The sequence below is a fragment of the Aethalodelphis obliquidens genome, unplaced genomic scaffold, assembly GCF_003676395.1.
Source record: "Aethalodelphis obliquidens isolate GAN/ISIS:26980383/991018 unplaced genomic scaffold, ASM367639v1 scaffold32, whole genome shotgun sequence".
Lineage (NCBI taxonomy): Eukaryota > Metazoa > Chordata > Mammalia > Artiodactyla > Delphinidae > Aethalodelphis > Aethalodelphis obliquidens.
This window is the reverse complement of record NW_020837976.1, coordinates 11,727,498-11,746,153: the sequence shown is the minus strand read 5'-3', so window position 1 is coordinate 11,746,153 and position 18,656 is coordinate 11,727,498. Positions and strand designations below refer to the sequence as shown.

At 34.9% G+C, this 18,656-nt stretch overlaps 1 protein-coding gene across 12 annotated transcripts in view; it reads left to right on the top strand.

The window, feature by feature from the left end:
- Window positions 1-18,656, top strand: part of NOL4 (nucleolar protein 4) — a 394,743-nt gene that overhangs the window by 282,275 nt on the left and 93,812 nt on the right. For 6 of the 12 annotated variants that reach the window (XM_027127708.1, XM_027127703.1, XM_027127713.1 and 3 more), the window contains 2 exons: window positions 1,623-1,802; window positions 2,523-2,714. In XM_027127708.1, the coding sequence (XP_026983509.1) occupies window positions 1,623-1,802; window positions 2,523-2,714 (372 nt within the window). The remainder of the gene's footprint in view (window positions 1-1,622; window positions 1,803-2,522; window positions 2,715-18,656) is intronic. The other 6 variants (XM_027127706.1, XM_027127705.1, XM_027127712.1 and 3 more) reach the window with 1 other exon arrangement.

The following is an 18,656-nucleotide window of genomic DNA, read 5'->3' as shown; positions in this document are numbered from 1 at the left end:
AATCCTTTGTGGTTCCATAGTGGTACTGTTAGTAGCAGATGGCTGGCTCCTGTATCTCACATCATATCTAAAAAGAATAGATTAGCCCAGCATATTTGCATCCAGATAAGTGTGTTATAACACTTTAAAATATTGCACATGCCATTTAAAAAGCATATATAGTATATTTTTCAAACTTATGGAATATTTGCCTTATATTTGATTAGGTAATTCCACCTTGTTAATGATCTGAACCATAAAAATATGCCTTTTTTTTTACTTTTAATGTCAGTGACCTATTCTAGTTTTGTTATCCCTCCTCTGACTATGTAGTAATAATATATTAGTGCAATCCTCAAAGCATGCAACACATATGTTATCATTGTATGGAGGCATTTTTGAACGCTGATGATTTAAAATTTCCCATTTTAAATGCTTTCAAAAGCATTAGACTATGTTGATAGATTTGAAGATAGCTGCTCTTGTTTACAGAATTGTTTTCTATTTAGCTGGGGCCACCTGGGTATCTAAGTCATCATATGTGAAATTTGGGTTATTAATTTGACCCTGTAATGATTGATTTCTGTACTAGTCCAGGCTCCATTGCAAATGACTTTATATTTAAGCAAAAATATAAAGTGGGGAGATGGAGAGGATATAGTATCACACAGCTGAAAGGTCCATGCATTAATTTAATTTCAGGCACAGTTGAATCTAGATGCTCAAATGATGTTATCAGGTCTATTTCTATTCCGCTTAGCTCTGCTGGATTCAACTTGATTTTAGTTACAGGCACACTTTCTTCACTTGGAGGTGAAGTCAAGGCACTCATGCCTAGGGGAGAGGAGGTTGTTGCCCATAGGATTGGCACTTTGACCCGGCAAAGCAGGGGCTGATTCTGAAAGGAACAGGTGCTGGGCTAACAAACAAGTAAAAGCTACCACAGCAGGACCAATGGTTGGTCTTGGCCACAATTACCAACGTTTGTGAAAATTGTCTTGGTTGGCATTTATCTTCTCTTGTACATTACAAAGCACTAAGCTTAACAAATGGCTAGGAGGAAACCTAGTTGCTTTTTTCTAAACCAAAATCAGATGCCATCTTTCGACTCATAGACAAATTATAAACTGATTTTAAAGCATGTTTTCCTAGCAGTCCTAGTATCAGTATTTTCTATAGTCCTTGTTGGGCAAATCAATTAAGTATACCTACCCCTCAGTTTCCTTATCTGTTTCAAGAATACTAATGCAGTTAGACTGACTAAGCTCTGAGGTCATTTCTAGTTCAAAGAATATGTGATTCAGTGATTCTTTTATAAAACTGAGTACAGGTTGGGTTTTTTTTGGAATATGTATATTGAATGGAAACAGTAATTGCTCTCAAAAAGCTACATTCAATAAATCTTTCTGCAGTTATAGAAATGTACTCTGTGGCTATTAAGCACTTGAAATGTGACTGAGAAAATGAATTTTTAATTTGATTTCATTTAAGCTAATTTTGATTTAAATTAAAATAGCCACAGCTCTAGAATTATCAACTTATTTAAACCAGATTTTTGAGAAATGATTGACATTAAAAATAAAACAAAATTTATAAGCTTGTGCAAGGAATTTCAAAGCAGCAATTTCCCATTTTCTTTTCAGTCCCCTGCACATAGCTATTCAAGCTACGACTCGGGCAAAAATGAGAGTGTAGACCGAGGTGCTGAGGACCTGTCCCTAAACAGGGGAGATGAGGATGAAGATGACCACGATGACCACGAAGATTCTGAGAAAGTTAACGAGACAGATGGCGTTGAGGCCGAGCGTCTGAAAGCTTTTAATGTGAGTCCTGCCACCCTACCATTATGGCTGAGGTTTTTACCACTTCACTTTCATGTTGTTGCTTGTTGGTAACTGTGGCTACTTTAGAGACATGTTTGTTTAATTTACAGAAGGATTTAAAAAGTACATGAAACACTCTTAGCCAACCAGACACCAGAATGGCTGTGTTTTGTTTAGAATTTTAAAGCCAAACGTGAGCTGAAAACTGCACTTGTGCTGTGTGAGTATGCATGTTTACCTAGCGGATGAAGGGAGCCTCAGCTTATCCCTCGGAAGCGTCTGCCCGTCATCCGTTATTTTCTTTGCTTTCCCAGCTTATCTAATTATGCATGAAAAAAGAGTCAATTGTTTGTTTTCGGAGATTAGTATACTGTGCAGTGTAGCAATGTAAACAGTCACATTATTAATAGAGAATTTTATGGGGTGCTCAATCGTCACAGTCTACTGTTATTTCTTGATTTTTTTCTACGCAATAGTCTCTACTTTTCTGTCTGTCTGTCTGTCTGCCTTTCTCTCTCTCTTTCTCTCTCTGTTTTTTAACCCAACCATTTAGAAAGTCTGTAAAAGGTGTTTGCTTAAAATTTCTGGCTTTCCATTGCAAAGTTCTCCAGTGCATAAACCAGACAAGACTATTTTCCTATCAGTAATCAAGACAGGAAGCTAGGAACAGCAGAGAGCAGCCCTCCAAACCCTTCTCCTCTGTCTCCCTCTTGCCAACAGATGTTTGTCAGGCTGTTTGTAGATGAAAACTTGGACCGAATGGTCCCAATCTCTAAGCAGCCCAAAGAAAAGATCCAGGCTATCATTGACTCATGCAGGCGACAATTCCCTGAGTATCAAGAGCGTGCCCGAAAACGCATACGTACTTACCTCAAGTCCTGCAGGCGGATGAAAAGAAGTGGTTTTGAGATGGTGAGTTTTGAATTAAAACACAGCCCTAGATTCCATCCAAATCCCACATGTAACCATGACACAATTTTTTTTTTCATCTTAGTGTCTTTTTAATTTTTTCCATAACGTCAGGTCCAAGGGGTTTTTGTTTGCTTGTTTGTTTTTTCTCCTTTTCATCTTCCTGAAGTATTTATCCCCTTTGTTGATTCAATAAGACACACCTTGTGAGACCAGTGCTCACAAGCCTAGGTACCATGTCCTAGGAAATGAGGGTCATGTGAGTGAACAGCAGTGAGAGCCAGCATCTCATTCTTGTGTGTTTCCTTTCTGTTACTGCTAAAGCAGATCTAAGGTTATTCAAGTCTTGAACTGAAGCACCCGTGGTTACTTTAGACAGCCTGTGAGAATGGCTTTCTCTGGGACAAAAGGAAATGGATGGCTCCATCTAAGTAATACTATTTTCATACCAACAGTTAACAAATAGCAGGCCTTGAAAAGAAAGGTCAGGGAATGAAAATCCTTATGTGAAAAATAAGGCTTTTGTGTGCTCGGTATATTTGTGTACTTGTCTTGTGGATGGTTAACATGAGCGTTTAGATTCAGCTGGGCTTTTTGTAGATGGATGATATCATGCCAGTGTTAGATATTTATGGGTGGAAATTAGACAGTGTTATTTGACCTTTATTCTATCTTACCTTGATGGAATTGTTATACTAGAAGTAGTTTTTACAATGTATTTTAAAACTTTCTTTATATTTTTATGTATTTGAGTGGACATGTATTAGAAATTTTCTGAAACTATTTTCATTGTACTTTTGAGAAGCCTCCATAAAAACCAGGACTCTTCGTGCTTGTGATCAGTGCTTCCAATTTATTAGGTGTGATGGAACAGGAGTTGGTGTAGATATAGGAGAGGTTTCAGAGTATGCCAATAGGAGAAATAGTTTTCCAGATATAAATGAAATGAATAACCAGTAATACCTCCTATATTATCTATTTTTCTACAATGGCTTCTAAAAATATCTTTGATATTTTTAAAAGAAAAACGACTGTCTCTTATAGAGAGGCAGTCTGCCAAGATGGTCACTAACACAAGGCTCGGTCCCTGGAGAGCTTGGTCTGGAGTTCTGGGTCCACCAGTTTGTAGCTATGTGACCCGGGCAAGGTGCTTCAACTTTCTGAGCTCAGGTCCCTCCTCTGGAAATGAGAATAATTCCTAATTTATAGTGCTGACAGGATTATATAAATTGTCATGTAAAGCTCGACAGGTCATTTTTGACACATAGTAACCACTCAATAAATCTGAACTCTGAAAATATAATCAACCAAATATTATTTAATCCATCGTCTGAAAAAAGCTACCCAAAATATTTGTATTATAAAATCACAGAACACTACATTTAAGAATTTGCTTACTTCTTAGAATAACTATATTGAAGTTGGAGTTTGTTGTACCTAAGTTACTTTAAAATAAAATAGCATAGCTGTGCCTGATGAAATTAAATTATGACAGTTGAGGTGGTATGGTATAAGAGAGGAGAGATTGCTTGAAGAAAATACAGCTACTTCCCCCATTATTGAATTCTTTAAAAGTTATTGTCACCCAATAGGAGAAAGATGACAGACAAAAAGGATATCTAACCAGGAATAAGAGCCCAGAATCCTGGCTTTGACATCGGTTCATCATCAAATTGGCAGTTGTTGTAAAATTCCAGTAGAAACTAAGTATGTCTCATTCAGTGCACAATGCACAATATATACTTTCTTCTTTCAGTAACAATAAAGATAATAATGTTATATACCATGATTTTATTTTACCAGCATCTGGCACTACTATTTCTTCTAAATCTTTTAATGTTATTTAGAGATTCTTTTCTTTGATAAAATTTATCTTATTTTCCATTTATTAATAATTCTTTAAAAGAAAAAAATCATTGTCATGTAGAATTCTTAATTTCTCAAAGATGTATTTGAGATAATCACAGGTTTTTTATTAGTTATATTTATTTACCAAATATGAACATCTATTTGATGTAAACTTTGTGCTATGCATAGAGAAAGACAAAAAGTTAATATAAAATCAAGTAGGTTTACAAACTAATCTTGAAGGAAATAATGCTGTAAAGAAATGCTATTGTATTTCATATTTAATAATTTTCATTTGTTCATTTTTTATTCACTTATTCAATATATGTATAATGTGCATAACATCATGCAAAGTAATGAGAAATACAAAAGATGCCTGACTTGTTAATTAAGAAAAGTTAACATGTTCCCTGATCATCATGATCCTTTGAGATTACAAGTTGTGGGAAGTGAAGTGCTTAAGTAATAATATAAGGCCTAATATAAATAAATGTTAAATGAACAACACAGATGAAAATTGATATTGTAGTTTAGCCCATTTTTAAAAAATACATTGCTCAGTAATGCACTGTTGGAATAAAAATTAAATTTGCCATCTAGTTAACACTTGGAATTTTGATTGGCTTTATGTATCACTTCATTGTCATGCAGCATGTCATCATTTTGAACACTCATCCTTACCTGGAACAAATAGGAAAAGGCATGACTAGGGCAGATAGTAATTACAACTAAATATTGTACATTAATATTTTTTTGCCTTTATAATTTAAAATCTTAAGATAATATCCATGGTTTTAAAAAATTGAAACATTAAAAAATATTTTCTTATATTGTTTTTGCTGTAGGTAGACATGAAGAAAATGTATCATTTTTAATATATGATTATCTTTACATGCCAATTATTTTGTAGTACTTAGGAAGTCAACAAAGCAACCTAGAGAAGTTTTTAATATATTTGTAAAGTAGAATTGTAGGAGTATTTGATAGGGGACTCCGTATTATAAAATGAAAGTGGCATTCAGCAAGCTTAGCTCATCCAGTTACTTAGGATCTCTAATCCAGCAGACTCTTTAAGTAAAGCAAAACACAAAATATTGAATTATCTGTTCCCTACTGACTTTGATTAAGAAATTCAAAGAGATATTCCCATAGAAGTGGTTTATCACAACTTATATTAGTATTATACTTGACAGTGTTGACATTCACTGTAATTTTCTGCTGCTAATACAAAGTCTATTCATGTTTAATTAGTCTACACTATCCCTTAAGAATTTACAACACAAGTACTTTTCATTGACTTCACTGAATGCATACAAATATTAGAGTATATATTTATGCATTCTTATTTCACTGAAATTATTAAGACCCCAAAGGTCTTAATTGCTGAAGTAGCCGAAATGTTTATGTCATTGCTCCAAACAGTCTCTATAATGTATGAAGTTAAATAACCATATTATGATACTTTTCTACACACTTTCACTAATTCAGTGTTCCCAATCATCTCAAATCATAAATTCTTCAGTGTTGAACATAAAAGGATATGTTTTATGAAAAATAAATCCAATAAGTTTGATACAGAGTACTGTCTTAGTTTTCATTAGATTTTAAGAACCAATGAGTTAAGCAGCCCTTATATTAATCCTTAGACAAATATATCAAATCATTATTGATTCTATTATGCAGCTTTGACTCTCAAATTACTTCAGCTAATTTTCTGAAGAATATTTGTTGATTGTTTCAGAAAAGAAGTGTATTTCTCCAAGGTGTCCTGATCTTAAATTCAAGAACACCTATAATAGATAAAGCCATAAAAAGAAAGCTTTATAAACAAGGTGAGGTTACCCCATACCTAAGTATTATTTGTGTTATGTGATATGATTCTCTTTTTATTTTCTGAGTTTGCATTGTTTAGAGATTCTTTCACCATGCTGCATATATTTAGATGTATTTTTATAGAACTCAAATGAAAATATTTGGGGGAGATAGTCTAAGAGACTTTCTGTCCATCCTTCCTCCTGTATCTCATTTCTTGACACTATATCAAATTAGATCAAGTGGCCTAGATATTTGAATTCAATAAACTCAGCCACTTGAAAACTTACCTATTAATTTGCTTTTTAATATTATTTATTTGACTATATTTGTTTGAAGAATTAAATCTCATGCTTTTTTTTTTTTTTTTTTTTTTTTTTTTTTGTTTTTTGGTCTTTTTCTTTTTTTGCCTCTCCCGTGGCGGAACACAGGCTCCGGACGCGCAGGCTCAGCGGCCATGGTTCACGGGCCCAGCCGCGCGGCATGTGGGATCTTCCCGGACCGGGGCACGAACCCGGGTCCCCTGCATTGGCAGGCGAACTCTCAACCACTGCGCCACCAGGGAAGCCCCCTCATGCTATTTTTTGTAAAATTTGCCAGGGACATTGTCCACTAGGCTTCTTAATGTCCACTATAAATGATCTCATTTCGGAACCCTCTTTTAGCATGTAATGAAAAAAATGTGTTTCTTCTTCAGAAATAGAGTGCTTTTATGTTTTCTCATCATTAACTTACTACGTTCACTTTTGTGGCTGTCAGGAAGTTCAGAGCCAAAAAACTTTCTAAGGTCCCAATTATCTGGTTTTTTAATTTGTTTTAGCTTACATATTTCCTTGGTAGCTCTGATATCTATTTCGGGGGAAATGAGATATAAATTTAAAAACAAATGTGTAAATAATCTAATTACGGAAACACCATACTTTCACACCACCTTGTAAGTTCCCGTTGCGGAGCACAGGCTCCAGACGCGCAGGCTCAGCGGCCATGGCTCACGGGCCCAGCCGCTCCGCGGCATGTGGGATCTTCCCGGACCGGGGCACGAACCCGTGTCTCCTGCATCAGCAGGCGGTGTCTCAACCACTGCGCCACCAGGGAAGCCCCTAAGATCTTTATTCATAGTATTTCTTTTTAATTACATCCTATAATACCCTCCTCAGTAATTTTGATATCTGACCTTATTTCACAGTTCTTTCATTAGAAAATAAATGGTTAATGTTTAGGAAATGGTACATTTTTTAGGGAATTTGACTACTTATCATCCTTTGCCTCTACTTGTCTGATGCAGACTAAAGTAGAGAGATCAGAATTCGTCTTCAATTCAGAGCTTTCATAGATATCATAGGCATTGCAAAAGCTACAGTGACACTATTCATTCTTTAGCAAATAGAGCTATTATAAAAAATGAATTAAAGTGCTTCTTTAAACTAAAAATTTGATCGGAAATATACTGAGCCCTTCATACAAGATCTTGGTTTAAAACTTTATACCTGCGCAACCATTATTATTCACAATATTCTTCATGCATCGTGAGCACAACTGTACAGGTTTCTCTCTTTGTGACCAGTTAACTTAATTGATGCTAATTAGTTTGAATTCCCCACCTGCTATTTGTACCAATTTTTGCCCTCTCTTTTATAAATGTCATCTACCATCCCCCAGGATACGTTCATACCATCCTTTAAGTTCTTTATTCATAGTATTTCTTTTTAATTACATCCTATAATACCTTTCTTAATAATTTTGATAGCTAATCTGCACTCACAGTTCTTTAGCTTTCTCAGTTTCAGTGGTCTGTATCACTCTAGCCATTATTAGCATAGATATTTCTTAGTCTTTACTTTCACTCAAAGAGCCTGCACAAGCTATATTAAAATTTTTCACAATCACCTACAATTTTTCAAGTATCCCCTGCTGCCTTTACAGAGGAAGTGTCCTGGTCTTATTGCTCTGGATAACGCTTCACTTCTGCTCCCCTGTCATTTCACCTCCTTCAGAACATGGCTTCTTCGACCATCCCAATGGTCATATTTTCAGTTTTCCCTTTTCACTGAGTTTTCCCTTTTCTTCTCTTCTGCCTTATAAAAAGTGTCCAAATTCAAAAAAAAATTAACCTCATAACTTCTATAATCTTTCTTTGAGGACTCGATGCATCCATCGTTCTTTGCCATGTTTACTGAAATATTTTATACTCACGGATTACACCGTTTACCACCAACTCCCACCAAATCCCTTAAATTCAGACTCTGGTTCTTACCACTATATTGAATTAGTTCTTATGAAGATCACATGACTACCTTTGCACCAAATCCAAAAATTGCATCCTCAACTATAAATCACTCCATTTTCTTAAGATTCTATTTTCTATTTCTATTCATGTACCGTTTTCTTGATTTGGGGCTTTTCTTAAGATTCTTTGCTTGGCCATGTACTGCATATTACCCTCTCCACAGCTGCAGAGGTCTACTCCTGTATACAGTACTCTACTCTCAAAGTAGATCCCAGTCATATACAAAGCCTTGGTATTTCATTCCACATTCTAGTCAGATGCTAGGCAAATGTGTTGTTATATCCTCACTGAATTCTCTGCATTCTCTATCACCCATTCTCTCCACTGATCTTCCACCTCATCTACCAAATCAACAGTAAATTCCTCTTGACTTATCTATTTCCAGCAATTGCACCACTGTTGTCATGTACACCAGTGTTCATAAACTTGGAAAGAGATTTGACTCTCCTTATACTCCTGACTTGCATTCTACCACTGGCTAAATTCTGTTTATTTTTCCTTTGCTGTCTTTCCCAAATCAGTCCCATAAGTTTGAACTTTATCAGGTATCATTTTAGTTCTAAGCTTTCAAATCTCATACCTATACCCTTGCATAATCCTTCTAACTCAACTACGTACTTCCATCTTATACTACCCTCTAATTCATAAGCAGAGAAAGAACTAGGATTTGCACCTGAAAATTATGAAATTTGGGACCTTTTTTTCAAAAGAAAAGTAATATAAAATTATGAGCACAAAGTTAGGTAGAAGGATGAATATCTGCAGTTAGAAAAAAGCCACACATAATATTTTTTTTTAAAAAAGAGAAATCTTGAAGATTCAAATCTTTTTCTTCAGAAAAAGAAGAAATACTAGAATACTTACAACATCCAGTAATTCCAGTAGTCCCATCCAGTTGAAGAACCCTGGTGCCTGGACTTCATTGGCTTTATTATAAATCTGCCTTTGCTCCTGGAGTAGTCTTCCTCAATTCTGGCTTTGATACTGTCAAACTTTTGTCATCTCAGGACAAATGCTAAATTTCTTACTATAGTGTGTTACAGTATGCCCTTTTGAAACTGAGACACCTGGGTTCAATTCCCGTACAATTTTATGTGATGTTTCTGAGTCTCCATTTTTCTAAAGGAGAGGGCTCTTGAGGTATTACATGTGATAATGTAAATAAAATGTTTAGCATATAATCTGGCCCCTTTCTACCCTTTCTTCTAATATGCTCAATTATTTCCTTTAATGTCTCAGTTATCACAGGGAACTGCTACTCTTTCTCTCAGTGTGTGCTCTCTTGGTTCACTGATTTTTCCTGACTCGGGGTTCATGGGTACTATTCTCTCTTTATTTACTAAATTATTTTATTTACTAAAATTGAAGAGTAACTAAAGTGTAAAGAATACAACCATCAGTGCTTTCAGAGTTACTCATCAGTGGATCTTTTAGTTTAAGCAAAATGTTGACCTGAGTCTCATGGAATATCCCCTCACACACCCCACTCACCTTCCCTCTACAAATACATACAAACCCTGAGTAAAATATAACAATTTTTAAATGCCTATATAAGCTCAAAAGAAAGAAAAGGAAATTCCCAAGCCTTGAAATTAATAGCAAACTCATAGCCAGAGTTGTAAGCCCTTAATTTGATAGGGTAACAGAGTAGGAAGATAGAAAAAGTGAATTTAAGCCCAAACAGATCAGGGCTGGGATTTGAATGCCAATTCAAGTTCAGGAGATGGGGATTTGGGTTTGCGACTAGGCAGGAACATGAACTGAGAACTGTATAAAAAGCTGGGACCCTGGAAATGACTACTCTTCCATTAAAGGGGAATTGGAAGCATCAAATTACAACTTCAAAAAATGAAATGACAGGCATTATAAACATTGAAACTAAAACCTTACTAGATGGGTTAAATAGCAGATAAGATGATTCAACCAAAGAGAAAATTGATACATTGGAACTGTGGAAATTACTCACAGACAGAAAAAAGAGAAGTGGAATTTGATAAAGAAGTTAACTTGGGGACTAGAGTGATATAGATCTAATAGGCATTCCAAAGGAGGAATTAGAGAGAATGAGGACAATATTCAAGCAAAAAAGGAGGAAGAATTTTTCAGAATTGACTAGACCATGAATACTAAGAACAGAGAAACAGACCATCCCTGAGCAGCACAAATAAAAACAAAGTCACACCTATGTACATCAAGGCAAAACTGCAGCAGACCCAAGAAATTCTTAAATGTCACCAGGAAGAAACAAGAAATTATCTAAAACAGGAAAGTAGACTGAACATAATCCTTGTCCTCAAAATAGATGTCGGAAGACAATCTTCAAAACACTGAGAAAAAAGTCTTCAAAATTTTTTAGAGAAACTACTTTTAGTCTACAAATCAATGCCTAGCTAAACTCTACCTCCAGAGTGAGGAAGAAAAATACTTCAGACAACTACTGAAATTACCACTGACAAGCTGTTTCTGGGAAGAACTAAAATGTACTCTAAGAAAAAGGAAACAACCCAGAAGGAGACACTGGAAAATTAGCAGCATTGGTGAGCAAATCTGAAGAAAAGCTCCCTGATTTTAATCAGTGGATCTTGGTTCTTAGCCATGTTTTATCAGCTGTTACTTGTGGACCTTGTATCTCTTGTAGTTCAGATTCCTCATGGGAATAATGGAAACAAATAGCACTTCTACATGAAAACCAACAACACTTGAAATAACAAATATAAAAACTTCTGCATAGCATGGTACCTGGTCTCTGAGGAACAGGATAAAATGCAGTCGAATCTGAAATTGCATTCCACTGCTCCCTTTACTGGGAAACCCTTGCTGTCTCAATCTGTTGAACTCCTTGGAGGACTAAATCCAATACGCCTTTATCTATTTAATCATCACTTCTAGCTAACAGCAGCCTTAAATCTCTCTTTCTTCCATGTGCAAATTGTACTTTGTGGTACTTCTGTAGTTTTATTTTATCCTGTCTTATATTACTGTTATTTATTTATGGGCCTTAGCTCCCTAATAAGAAGTTACGTTCCTTGACTACTCTGCTTCTTAACTTGTTCATTTCTGTATCATCCACTATGTCTTATACAGTACAATTAGTTGCTCGTGAAATCTGCTCAGTCCGTGTTCAATTCAATGGAATTAAAATTGTTGAATGAAGGATGAGTGAATGAGTGGACATTCATACTAATGTGTTACTTTGTAGTAAAATTAGTGGGGAGATAAGCTAGTGTTTATTGTGTGCTCTTTCACAGTATCCTGCGATTGGCATTTCAATTTTAAAAGCTACTGATAACTGAAAATCTAGCCTAATGTATTTTAAATCTTAGGGAGTTTTTTTTCCCAAAGAAGGCGTCATATAACGTTTAATTTTAACTCTCTTGGAACACTATTTTTAAAATATTTTTATCTATTTGGTAATTAGTGTGAATATTAATTGTATGAATAGAATTTGTATATAGTTTTACGTTTCATAAGTAAACTATTAAAAGAAAAGATGTCATGGTCCAAAATAATCATAAGTAAATGTAATCACTTATTTTCAGAATTAAAAGATGTTTCCTAGTGGAGACTTGAATAAGTTGTCAGTTAAAATGAAAACATGTCATTTTAGTTGAAAATTTAGTTTATCTCATCTTGATCAGATGTATATGTCAGATGACATGAGCTAAATTGGGCTTTAACAGCAACTATAAAACTTAACAATTCCCCATGTGTTTGTGAAAGATCATTATTAAAGGTCAATAATGTTCTAAAATTAAGGCCAAAGCATAGACTGTTAATTCATAATGAAATACTTATAATCACAGCCTAGATAGGGGTTAATTATCATCTTTGTTTTTAAACTCCTCTTAAATTAGTCAAGATATTTTTCTCAGGAAAACTGGAAAGTCCAAGGATTCTCACATAGCTGGGCTCAAATGTCAGGGATTTGCCACTCTCCCAATGCTTCTCTGTGTATTGGTTTAACTCTCAGTCTTGCTACCTGTTGGGAAGTGTTGCCATCAGCAGCTCTAAGCTTCTTTTCTTAAAACTCCCAATCCAAGAGCAATCTTCCAGCTCCAGGTCCCCATTTCCGTGAAAGGACTTGGATTGGCCCTATTTGGATCATATGTCCATTTCTTGGATCAGTCACTGGGAACAAAGGGATGGGCTCCCGTGATTGGCCAGGACTAAGTCACGTGGCCAGTTAGGTCAGTAAGGGACTTTGCTTATCACATCCACCCAAACCTTTTAGGATGGGGTCAAGGCAGTTGAGCTGCTATTTTAGTCTGCATCCACCATGCTTATCTAAGATCTTGGATCATCAATGGTCCAGAATTCAGAACTTTTCTGATTTGGAGGACCTGATAAAGTACATACTCTGTTTCCTGCATAACACTCACATTGGGGTCTGGAAAAACATCCCATGCACAAATATATTAGTCTTCCTGCCACAAAACCTAGGAATATTCACAGAAAGCAGAAAAAAGAAAGTTTCTAAATATTCTCATATCAGTTTCTTCTGCCAACTGAGTTTACCCTAAGTTTTTGAAATATTTCAGCTCATGCAATATTAGGATCTTAGAATTGCTGACAAAAGGTTGTGAGTCTATAATAAACACTCTTTGTTCCGTGTATATTATACCCTATGTACTAGGCATTGTACTAACTTGCAAAGTAAACGCTATGATAACAGAGACAGTATTGATTTTGTTTATCTCCGTATTTTTGGACTTGGCACAGTTCCTGACATACAGAAAGTGCCCATTAAGTATATTTGTTGGATAAACTAGTAAAGATATCAGTGACTTTATGTACCTTACTTCATGGAATTCTAACAACTGCCCCCTGATATAGAGATTATTTTTCCTATTCATAGTTTATTGACTGAACCTCAGTTTTGCCATTTATAAAAATATAAATAATGATACTCGGCAGAATGAGTGAGGCTCAGAGAGATTATATAGCAAAAGTAGTCAGGCAAATTGCAAGGAACTGATTGCATAATAATATCCAGGTCTGTCTGACTTAGTTGCTAAACTGTTACTTTAGTCCACTGATGTTGGTAAATGAAGCTACCTGGTCAGAAAAAGGGATCCCTTGGGAGCTGCATCTTTTTACACTGTAACAGTTATGTGTTCAGGCATGGGTATACCATTTTGGGGTGACAGGATATCATCCAAGCTGCAGAATTTTCAAATTATGTATTTTATAAAGTAACAAGTTTAGCAGAAATCATCTTAACTTAAAACTTTACCTAAATTCTGACTACCGAATTATTTGCTTTAATTATTTTAAAAGAGCTCATTCTACTTAAAATCTCAGGTTGATGTCACCGTTGCTCCCAATCTGGCTTGTCTAATACTTGATTAAGCTGTGCTTGAACACTGGAGTCGAGAGCATCGCCACAGTAACCCATGAACAGAGCTTATATTCTTGATTTCTTTTTACTTTTTATAATTGCAAAAAAAAAAAAAAGTACAGCATCCTAAGCGTACAGCAGAAGTTGAGGACTCTAACACTGTTTAGTTTTAAGACCAAAAAATGGAATAGTTTGTTGGTGTGGTAGTAGGTTTTACATGCCTATATAAGGAAAGACACATTTACACTGTGCCAACAGCAATCATATCTTAAGTCCCCAATTGAAATGTGACTTTTTAAACTCCAAAACCCCATGTGACTGTTTAGCCATCTGTTTAATGAAACGACCACCGTTGATTTGGGCATAGATAATTATTACAATAAGAACAGTGCTGGGGAAAGATCAGCTTGTCCCAGTTGAGTATGACAGTTAATTATGAAGAGATAATTAGTGAAGGCTAGTTAGCATTATCTCATATCCAGGAAAGAAATAGGTAACAAATCTCAATCTAGGTATAGATCATGTAGAATATGTGATTGTGTACATCTTTGAATAATTATTTTTAAATATCTAAGATAGATACTAAATAGTAGATTTACTGAGCTGTATTCAACTGGAAGGAGCAGTGTTGTTTTCCATAAATTATCTATTGAACTCTTCGCATTTTGGTGAAATATTATTTCAAGTTATTACAGTGGAAGCTTTTGTGTTTTATGGCCACTCTTACTGGTGTAAAAAGGAATCTTCAGCATTTATCCCTGGTGGAACCCATGACTACAGCCCTTAACACACTGACAGGAAAACACTAAAGAGATGATTTTAGAATAAGCTTTCCACCAGTAAATGTCACGAAGGAAAGGGGAGTCCCCATGAATATCGTTCTGAGAACTCATAAATAATAGTTTTAAATTTCTCTGTGATAGCACTGCTTCTATAAGGAGCAAAACTGATGAATTTCCTTCTCACTCTCTTGGTCTAAGTACTTTTGAGTTGTGAAATAGATAATAGCCACACCATGGAGGAAAAATAAGCCAAAGACTTTCATATTTAGTATCATATAACCGGGCATAGCATAATTGAGCTCTGTGTGTATTGACGAGCACCGGCATTTATTACTGGCTCATCAGTATTAGAACCAAGGGGATTTTTACCAGGATTGCCTCACAGGAGAGAAAGAACTTCGCTGCCTGGCTCCTGATTCTCGTTCTGGGCATGAAACTAAGCTTTATTATGTGTCATGTACCGTAATTTCTTGGCACTTCTGGTTGCCCCAACGTGAAAATCTTGTGAATTTAGATTGCATCAGTTTAGAACATGTGATGGAATTTAGATAAGTTCCATTTTATCATGCCATTAATGAAGAAGAGTTTTAAAGAATTAATAGGAAGCTGTTTTAGGAGGATTTTGATGACTTTAAGAGAAGGATTTTAGGAAGACCCTAATATATTCTTCATTTCAATGCATAATGGAGTTAGCTGTACATGGACTCCTCCGGAGGAATGTGTAGTGTTTAAGAGCTCCAGCTTTCTTTAAACTCACTGAGGCCTTCATTGTAAAATGACAATAAACTTTACTAGGGATTATTAGTCCCAGTTTATCATCAGACTTAAAGATGAATTCAGGTGTTTCCACATCATAGCTGTGTGATCTTGGGCAAGTTATATAGGACTTTAATTTGGGTTTCTTTAAAATGGGTGATAAAAGTACTTTTTCTCAAGGGTTGTTTGGAAGAAATTAGATAATGAATCACAGATTTTTGTATTAATGCTTCCACATCTAAGCACTCAATATGAGTTAGGTATTATTAATATTTATCTTAAGATTAATTTAGAATGAATAGTACTGATTTTCTCCTTGGAGGTACATATTTTATCATGTATTTAGGATATTGTAAATTCCTTGAAAAACACATATGTACCTATTAAACTGTAATATAGATTTTATTCATTCATTCTGCCGTTCTCTCCAATGAGCTTGAATCAGGTATAATTGTAATACAGACATGTAAAGGAATAACTTTGGTCTGCTTATTTTTGGTTGAGCCAACATTTTATATATAAGGATCTTTCCTAAAATATTTTATGTTATTAATAATAAATTTTGTAAAAGTACTAAGTATACAACAGAATTTAGGAGAGTGGAAGAGTTGAGAATTGGGAGACATGAAACCTGGCTTCTATTTCTAGCTCAATTTGTCCTTAGGCAAAAAAGTTTCTTCAAACTTTAAGGAAGAAACTGTACTGAATGATTTATATGACCATTTACAGTTATCGGATTATGATTCTACAGTAAACTCAGAACAACTCTATTTTCAAAATTATATTGTTTAACTTCTGGCCATGTTTAATCACGTATCTTTGCTTCTACTGATTTTTTTCACTTAATAGGAAAGAGTACATGATTGCTTTATCTTGAAGTTGACTTTTTTCCCAAAATCTTGAAATAATGAGGTTATCCAGTGACCTTAAAAAATATCTAGTTCCACTCAGCTGGGAAATTATTCTATTTTCTGAGAAGACCAATTAAATATACTTGGTAAAAACCCAACTGTGTCATTTTCTCCAAAAAGGAAAGTATATAAATTATTACACACAGTAACTTATACTGTTCTAGTAAAAGTCATTTCCCATTTTGTTTTTAAATATTAAAAAGAATTTGAAAGGAAATGCTACCAAATCATTTTAATTAAAGAGGTATTTTACCTTGTATTCTCTCTGTTCAACAAACTATTAGGTGTTTAAGGAATGTATGTGTTTATTACTACAATTTAGTCAGCTTAAGGAAGCGCCATAGCCTTACATATTCCTAATTTTAAATAGAGGTACCAGGTAACGAGAAAAAATAAAAGGAATGAAGAACAGAAACAGGTCTCTGAATTTCATGTGCCTGGCAATGATTGGATCAGGAAAATAGAGACTGCTGATATTTTAGTTAGCTTCTGTTAATTCAATCCCTAGAACTAGATGAAGTGTCTAAAGATGTAGTTTATAAAGGTGTGAACTCTCACTTCTATTTGAACAATGCTAGCTACAATGAAATAAATGATTTTTTTATAATGGAATGTTCTTATTCCCATTTTTCCTGTAACACTGTTGCCTCAAAACATAATTCAGTTGAGATGAACAACATTGTGTAGCCAATTCCCATGGGGTTTAGAGTATAATTTTGAGCCATGTTATGGCCATCTTTTAATGAAACACTGATTTTTGTAGCTTAGTATAGTTTCAGTTCTGAGCTAGACTACCTTATCCATATTCAATGAAGTACAGAATGAAATGAAGCAATATGCATTTTGAAATGATATATACACCTTTATGACAATTTAAATATTTTTTAACGTTTACTTCATTTGACCCTCTCTGTTCCCAACACACAGTCCTGACTTTGTAATTTCCTTCTCAAAACTATTCTTCCTGCTACCTCAGAGGGCCTCTTTCTTTTCTTCCTTTTGCAAAAACGACATTCCAAATATCCTAACGCTTTATTGTCAAAGTTGTCTACCTATCATTTCCATCATCTCACAGGGTTAGCAGGTGGAGACTGCACCCTATACCCTTCCTACCTTTTGCCTACAGAGGCTACTTTGGAGGTGGAAACATGGGGGAGTCAGGTGAGGCAGCAGCAGAAATTGCTTCCTAGTTCAAATAAAGTCAAAGCTTGGTCTCTTTCTGCACTGAACAAATTCTACTGAAGAGTAGCTATTAAAACACTGTGGTCTGAATTTAGTTGTTCTAGAATATTGTTTGAGATAGAAATGCTATGGTTCGGTGTGCTAATGCACATCATACATGCCAGAGTTAGCAAAATGAATCAAGTACAATAAAGGCATGCTCACATTCATTTACAAACATTAATTAAAAGATCGCTAATAGTTGGGAGGTCTCTAAGAAATATGTATGGCAGCCATACATATTTTGGACTCAGGCTTTGAAAACCCTAAGATGGCATACCATTATAATATGCTAGGTTGCTAAAAGATGCTTATTTTGTCATTTCATATTTTGCTATCTCATCTCGTTTAATTTTTATGTTACTTATCTATCATTTGCTTCTCATCATTTTTTAAAAAACTGTCTGGTGTCATTAAGTACTTCATCTTTCAGTTAGATAATTTGTCATGTAATTATGGGAAAAAATGGAAAACTTTTCTGATTATCACAAATGATATGGAGAATCACAAACAATTTGTAGTTAATTAGGAGCTTAGTCAGGGGGTTAATGAGTTTCTACATGGGCTACACAGAAGATGGATATCCAACATGTACCTCTTACACTAATACTATTGACACATATTTTATAAATAAAACAAAGCATGTAGGCACACATGCACATCTCACATCTAGAACACTGAATTTTTGTTATAGCAAAATTGTTCTAGGACTGAAGTCTTAGTTTGTTTTTAAGCTAAAGTAAGGTGTTTTTTATAAGAATTTTAATCACATCAATTGTGTCACAACTCAGACTGTAAATAGTCATAATATTTCATATTAAGATTGTTTGACATGGTCTGAGTGTCTGTCAGTTTTTCCAACTGTTTCGGCCCTGTCACTTGTTTTTGTTTTGTTTTGTTGTGCATTGTCATATGTTATAAGAGAATTAAAGGACTTGTTTTACTTGCAAAACCCAGTCAGCAATTTTACCACTGCCTGTTCAAACTCCA